Source organism: Nicotiana sylvestris, chromosome 6, assembly GCF_000393655.2.
Source record: "Nicotiana sylvestris chromosome 6, ASM39365v2, whole genome shotgun sequence".
Taxonomy (NCBI): domain Eukaryota; kingdom Viridiplantae; phylum Streptophyta; class Magnoliopsida; order Solanales; family Solanaceae; genus Nicotiana; species Nicotiana sylvestris.
This window is the reverse complement of record NC_091062.1, coordinates 144,922,576-144,930,287: the sequence shown is the minus strand read 5'-3', so window position 1 is coordinate 144,930,287 and position 7,712 is coordinate 144,922,576. Positions and strand designations below refer to the sequence as shown.

Here is a 7,712-nt window from a genome sequence, read left to right as displayed (position 1 = left end):
TATTGCTTTTGAGTCGAAAGGAGGTGTGGTGGATACTATCACCGTGAAAGGTGTGGCCACTTTCACTTCAAATGGAACAGGGGTGGCCGCAGGCGGAGCTACCTCTACCTCAAATGGAACTGATGTAGTTATTTCAACTTAGAGCGGCGAGTGAGTCTACACTACAATGGGAGTAAGTGTAACTGCAAGCTTAAAGTCATCGCCTTCTCGAATAATCCTAGTTGACCCCTTAGGATCCTATTCCTCATCCATTTCTATCACATGTATCTCGTCGCCCCTATGATCAGGGAGGGGGTTGTTGCGGACATTGGGTGCAGCTTCCTTTTCCTGTATAACCTTGTTGTCAATTAGCGTATGAATCTTATCTTTTAGTGTTCGACACTCATCAATGGTGTGCCATTTCATACCAGAATGGTATGCACAGGTTTTGTTCAAGTTGACCCATTGGGATGGATTCTCTAGTGCCACAACGGGAATAGAGATGGCGTAACCAGCGGCTTTCAACATTTCATATAGCTGGTTGATGGGTTCAGCAATAACGGTGTACTGTCTAGGTGTCTTGTGGTCAAAATTGGGTCGTGGTCTTGGATAATTTTGGCGAGTTGGGGGTGACTGGAAATGAGATGGTTGGGAATTATAGGTATGATAGGCAGTGGCTGTTTGGGAATATCTGGGAGATGTAGGTGGTGGTTCTTGGTGTGTGGGTGGTGGTGCTTGATAGGTGGGTGGAGGTGTTTGATAGGTAGGTGGAGTTGTTTGATTGGTGAGTGGAGATTTTGGGCCTTGAGCCACCATCACTGCTCCAACGTCCTTCTTCTTTGATATGCCGCCTGATTGTAATGCTTTATTTGTGGTCTGTAATGCCTCAAAATTCGTTACCATCCCGCTTTTGATGCCTTCCTCAATTTTTTTCCCAAGCTTGATGATATCGGAGAATTTATGGTTTTCAATAACCATTAATCTTTCATAATACTGCGGATCCTGTGCTCTGACGAAGAACTTGTTCACTTGTTCCTCGTCCAAAGATGGCCTGACCTTGGCCGCTTCCGACCTCCAATGAGTAGCATACTTGCGGAAGGTTTCGGTGGGTTTCTTCTTAAGATTCTGGATGTAGAAAACATCTGGTGCATTCTCTGTATTGAACCTGAACCGGTCCATGGAATATGACGCCATACTCACCCAATTGGACCATTTCTTGGGATCTTGGCTGATGTACCAGGACAAATCATCTCTAGTAAGACTCCTCATAAAGAGTTTCATCCAGATATTATTGTCTTTCCCGACCCCGACAAGCTTGTCACAATAGGTCCTCAGATGAATCCTGGGATCACCTATACCGCCAAACATCTCGAACTTGGGAGGTTTGTATCCCTTTGGTAGTTCTACATCTGGCTGTATGCATAGGTCTTCATAGTTGAAACCTTTTATTCCCTTGCCGCCTTCGACACCCTGAACTCGACTTGTCAACTTCTTGAGTTCTTCAGCCATATTCTTAATGAGTAGGTCCTTATCGGAGGATTCTGGTGTATAGGAGATTGGTTGGGTAGAGTGAGGTACGGTTTCCATGTATATGGGGTTGTTTTGGTAAGTGCCAGGTGCCTGGGTGTAGTGGTGGTCATTGGTTGAGTTTTGATGGTCAGGAATGGGTTGTGGTGTGTTCTGGGGAGTGTGATAAGTGGCAGTTGGTGGATACTGAATTGGTTGATGGTGGTGTTGTGGCGGAGTTGTATTGGTAAAGGATTGAGATTTTGGGGTGGGGTTGCATATTGATGCGGTGTATGAGGGTTTTGTGGCTGTTAGTTTGGTGTGTTTTGGGGACGTGCTGGGTTCTTTGTGTAGATGTCAGGGACATTCAAGGTGAGGGATAAGTTTGACAAGTTGCAGACCTGCTCAAGCTCTCCATGTAGTTCCAATATATTTTGTTCCAACCTCAAGACTATATCATTTGGGTCTGGAGTACTTTGATCGTCTGAAGTTTCTGCGTTCTCGGCATTCTCCTTTCGAATACCACTTAAGTCGTCCATTTTTGTTTTCCCTTTGCTCTTTGTGTTGCTTGGAGGAGGAGGAGGTGGAGGGCCTCTAGATCTGGTGTGATATGTTGATGATGCCAGTATGAGTGAACCAACCTTTAGGGATGGGAATAAAGAATAAAGAAAAATAAAAAGGTAAACAAGTCAGTAGGGATTCTGAGATGTTTGCAGTATTTAAACACATATTGCGAAAATGTAAATTCGCGTCCTAATTTGGGAACCTCGTTGTGCCCGAGGTAGGCCTAGCGACAAATAAATTTGGAGAAATTTAGTGCCAATAATTGCCTCATTTTATTAATGTAAAAGTAAACAACCCAAAACAAAACTAAATAAGATAATGTTGCTAATGGCACTTGGCCTTATTACATTTAAAAAGAAAGCAAGTAAATCTAATTTACTTGGTCCTAAAAGGACCCTCTCTAGACTGGATGCTTTTATTGATCAACTCTCCCAGCTCGCACAGGTTCAGTAGCAGGAATGCCCTTGCAAGATTCCCTCCTTCGTTTCCTTCAGCGTTCTGGAAGTCAGTAACCATTTTCCTCATCTTCCCCTCCAATTCCATCAAGTTGTACTCCAGATATTCCAGCCTTTCACTGGATTTAGCAACTCTCTCCTTCCATTCGTTAATCATCTCCATGTCAGCCTTACACTGCGCCATATACTCAGCTTCAGATTCTCGAACTATTTTCCGCAGCTTGTTGTACTTCACCTCTGCCTCAGCAACCTCGTCTATAATCCGGTTTCCTGGCCCAATGTTGGCTCAGCGATCCCAGCTATGTTGTCCTCCAACCATGAAAGGTAAAGGTATAAGTGGACCACATGGTATCGGTCTGGCTTGATAGTATCCTTCTCCACAATAATCTTCAAGGTCCACATATGTTGTGCTTCATTCTTATACGGGATGGCGTCCCCTTGGAAATCGGCCCTAAAGTGACACATCTTAGCGACCCGAGGTATAATTTGTCTCCTTCTTGCTTGTCTCATAACCCTGAGAGGAGTGTAAGGGTATATGCCCCTCAACCTAATCAGCACCAAGTGTGGAAAATATCTGGATCTGATGATGAACTCATTGGTAGGGAACCACTCGAACATCCACTAGACTTGCTCCTCGGTCAAATTTTCGAAAAGTTGTACCCATCCTACAACGTGCTCTGGCTGAGCAAACATATCTGGAATATAGTTCATTCTTTTGGGATGATGGAAGGCTATGCGATCATTCCACGGCCTTTGCGAAAATTCTTGACGGTATTGTCCCTTTTGGAGATGTTCCAACAACCAGATATGTAACAGCAAGTTGCAACCCTAGAAGAACCTGAACCCTTTTTGACACTGCTCTAAAGCTCGGTACATGTCTGCAACGATCATAGAGATGATAGTGTATGTTTCCCCCTCGATCTCATCCATTAGAGTTTTGGTTACCATGGCCAGTCTAGTATGGATTCTATCTCCTTGGATTGTGAATACTAGCATGCCCAAGAAACACATAATAAACACGAAGACCCTACGATGAATCCAACCCAGGGAGGTGATTGAGAACTCATCATCAAAGATACGGTAAGAGCTGTTGTGACCGTATCATTCATAAAGGAACTCAAAAGGTATGTAGGAGTCCTTCAGGCATTTCAAGTTGTCATTCTTCTTCAGACCCATCATTTTCAGGAACCCCCTAGCAGTGCGATTTTCATGTGCTAACAGATTAGGGCTATCCTAAGGAAACTTGGCAAATCCTCTTATTTCCTCTAGAAGGGGAGTCATTTCTATGTTCTCAAAGCAGAACATAGACCTTTCCTTATCCCAAGACAGAGTAGCAGCCTCAATTAGCATCTTGTTTGGTTGAAGATTCAATAGAGAGGGCAAGTTTCCTAAGACTCGTTTCACATGGTTTTGATCACATAAAGGAAGATCCCTCCACCAATCTAGCAAGAGTGAGGGTATGCTACCAACCATACCGAATCTGGGGACCTCGTGCCTCAGTTTCTGCAAAACAAAGAGAGTTAGGTCATTTCCCCCTCCAAGTTCATCTATTTATACAGTAATGATTAGCATATTGGCACTTACTCCTCTAAATTAATGCACATAATCGTGGCTACGTCCGTTGGGATTATGGAAAACCCAATGGACTTTTGGACAAGGCATGTCTTAAAGGGTTATTATGTGGACAACATATTAACCTGGCTAGGTTTAACCATGATGCATATATAATTCATCAGAGTAAGGCTGCTATAGAGGTCTAGACTGGGACCCTCAAGCGGACAACTTGAGGGGGAAAGGCACAGAACCGTCGAACGCACAACTGATCGACTAGTTTTATCGCAAATACGTCTTTCCGCATTTAAAGGGTGATAATATAGGAAGAGCGCAAACACTTATCAAACGTTGCTATAGGATTAATTACGCACGAGTGGAGTATGATGTTGAGCATAATTTATGTAACAATAAATAGCATGTTATCAAGTATTTGCACGTAAAAAATAATAAATGCGGTATTTAAATAATTGAAAGACGGTTATAGAAAAGAAAACAAAGAGACAAGTTAGTTTCAGGAATAAAAGAATCATAAATGCTTGAAAATAGACAGCTAAATTCAATTAAGGGGAAAAGGTACGTGGGATAAAGCATGCTTGGACTAATTCATAAAAGATAATTTCGTTATGGTAAGAGCCTAAAAATATCCCCAGCAGAGTCGGCATGCTGTCGCACCCCTTTTTTTCTCTTTTCGGTGGGGAAGTCCGGATTTCGACATTCATGGGGGAAATAACTCGTTTACTTTTGGGAATTGGGTATTTGAAGAGTCGCCACCTAACGGATTATGGCGCATTATGGCACCTTAGAGTGATTAACTCATGGACTAGCTTGCATTACCAGAGATTAGGGTAAGGGCTCGAAATAACCTTGAGGGGAAGGTATTAGGCACCCCTCGCGGTCCACAATGGTGGGTCCCGTCCGAACTTAAACTATATGAATTAGTCATGTTAACAAATAAACAATTTTAACACATATTTGCTAATAAAGGCATGTTTTTGACATTCTAAGTACATGTATGATTCAAGTAATGAAAGTAAGGGAAAAGGGTTTGAACAATTTGCACATATGTAAAGAAAGTAAACTCATTTAAACAACGGGAGTTGGGAAAAGGGTCCTAGGTTGGTTAGCCTACAGGATCATACCCACACAATGCTCGGTAATCACTCCTCAATGAGGGGCTACACGTGACATTAGCGCGTAGTCATCATATCCTTACTACCCAATTCCCTCCTCTTTGGTCATAGCCTAAAGCGTTCTAGCAACCTTGAAAGATATTCTATGCGCGCACCACCCGTCCCTTCCTTGTAGCCCTGGAGGTATTTAGGACCTCTAATTTAGGTAGTTCTAGACCATCCTAAAGTACTTAAAGGAGAAAAATCTAGGCGTCAGTCAAAACAGTTAGGACTGCATTAAAGATAACAATTAAAGGCTCACATTTACCTCCACAAACATAACAAGTAAGTGCACGTCTCAAATAACAGTTTCAAGTATTTAAGAGAAAACCTTAGAACATGATATCTAGGTGAGCAGAGATTATACAGTATTGAGATAGGACCAAGTGTCAAAGACCTATTCAACTTGCCTACTAATTTTAAATTTGTTTGAATGTGATCAGTCACAGATAACAGAACATAGTTTTACAGTCGCGGGATTTTTTAAGCACCCTACAGGCTTGCCTAGGCGTATAATAGTGATGTCCTATGAACGTGGTATCTATTATTGATTAGGAAGGTAGTAAATTAGTAAACAATTTTAAACGGGTAATTTGGATCCTATAGGCATGCTTTCTAGTGATATTGATTGACACGAAAAGAGTAGGTTATTTAGTTAAACTGATTCAGAACTTACCAGTGTAAGCTTAGAGTTAAACAGATTTTAGGTCTAACTTAACTGGTTTTAGATCCTATAGGCATGATTTCTATTTAAACGTAAGGTGAAGCAAGCAGGATTTATATGATCAAAGCGAAATCCCTATAGGCATGATTTCTATTAAAACCGATTTTATTCCTATAGGCATGATTTCTAAGGAGACAAATTTGAATACATGCTATAATGGAAACTGAACTTCAATTACTTTACACCTTATAGGCATGATATCTAATTATAAAGCTAATTTAGATCCTATAGGCATGGCTTCTAATTGTGTGAAAGTAAAGCATGCAGAATTTATTAAACCAAAGCAGATCCTATAGGCATATTATCTAACAAATACATTTGGATCGAAATAGACCCCATAAGCATGTTATCTACCCGATTTTACCCACAATATGCAACTACCCACTTTTTTTCACTAATCACCCCAATGTTCGTTTACAATAATTATTACAGACTAAGAACTGAATATAAATTACATAAATAAAATAGAAGCTAAGCTATAGGGAGCCTGAAGCAGACCCAAAATAGTCATGGTGTACCAAGCCCTTACTGGTCTCAAATGCCCAAAGTTCCATAGCCCAATTCATGTCTAGGTGTGTCAAATTTCCCTAAGGACCTCAAGGATCCCGGGCAGTGCTCACACCCAGACTTTCCTCAAACAAAGACTAATTATGTGCAGTGTGGAAGTGTCAGCCTTGATATGCCAGAGTTCAGAGAGATCTCAATGGTCTCAAAGTAGTACACATATCAGAGGGGCATGACTTAGTAATCTAAGAGTAATGTGAGAGTGCATAATGATTTGAAAGAGTTTGGTAGGCAGTAGCAAGAGGGTCTTAGGAATGAAAAAGGATTTTCTGAAACCAACACATAGTTAGGGTGGGAAATAGTTTGAGAAAATATGAAGAATATTTTTTGGGATCAGAGAGCAAGTCACAGAACATACAGTTGTCACACCTCCTTTTTCCGCCCTCGCGGGGGTACAGGGTTTTTTTCCAATTAAAGGAGTCGAAACGGGATTTGTTTATTTATTTCAGAGTCGCCACTTGGGAGATTTAGGGTGTCCCAAGTCACCAGTTTAATCCCGAATCGAGGAAAAGAATGACTCTGTATTACAGTCCGCGAACCAGAAATCCGGATAAGGAATTCTGTTAACCCGGGAGAAGGTGTTAGGCATTCCCGAGTTCCGTGGTTCTAGCACGGTCGCTCAACTGTTATATTTGGCTTGATTATCTGATATAATACGTATTATAAACTTATGTGCAAATTTATCCCTTAGCCGCTTTTATTATTATTATTATTATTTATTGTTATTATTTTACGAAGAATTGCAACATTGTGAAAACGTATTTCAAATCACGTCGCAATCAATGCACCCGTGATTATCGACACATTTCGACTCCGTTGAGATTTAGATTTGGGTTACATAAATGCACACCCGTATTTAAGAAAATAACATTATTAAATACGCGCCTAGAGCGACTAGCGTATCATTATTTTGGGTAGGGCCGTGAAATTTGCTAAAACGGCTCCTCCCTAATTCTAAGCGATTAAATGTACATTTATTGAGGGCCCCGCAATCTATACATTTCATTAAGCGAGGCTCATCTCATTTATTTTAAATGGACAAATCTTAAAACGACTACATTTTTCTATAAAAATTAGTCTCTAAAATAAAGAAAGAAAATCCTAATTAATTACTAGCTTTTTATTATTTTAAGAAGACATGACATGCTAATTGCTTGATTAATACAAATATTGATGAAAAAGGAATTTTACTCTTAA

The 7,712-nt window shown here is 40.8% G+C and overlaps 1 protein-coding gene across 1 annotated transcript; it reads right to left on the bottom strand.

Moving 5' to 3' along the window:
* Window positions 1-237: 237 nt before the first annotated feature.
* Window positions 238-1,488, bottom strand: LOC138871427 (uncharacterized). The gene is made up of 2 exons (XM_070149306.1): window positions 1,036-1,488; window positions 238-918 (listed from the first exon to the last, which is right to left on the bottom strand). Exons 1-2 carry the CDS (start codon window positions 1,486-1,488, stop codon window positions 238-240), a joined length of 1,134 nt encoding a protein of 377 aa, XP_070005407.1.
* Between the last annotated feature and the right edge of the window lie 6,224 nt (window positions 1,489-7,712).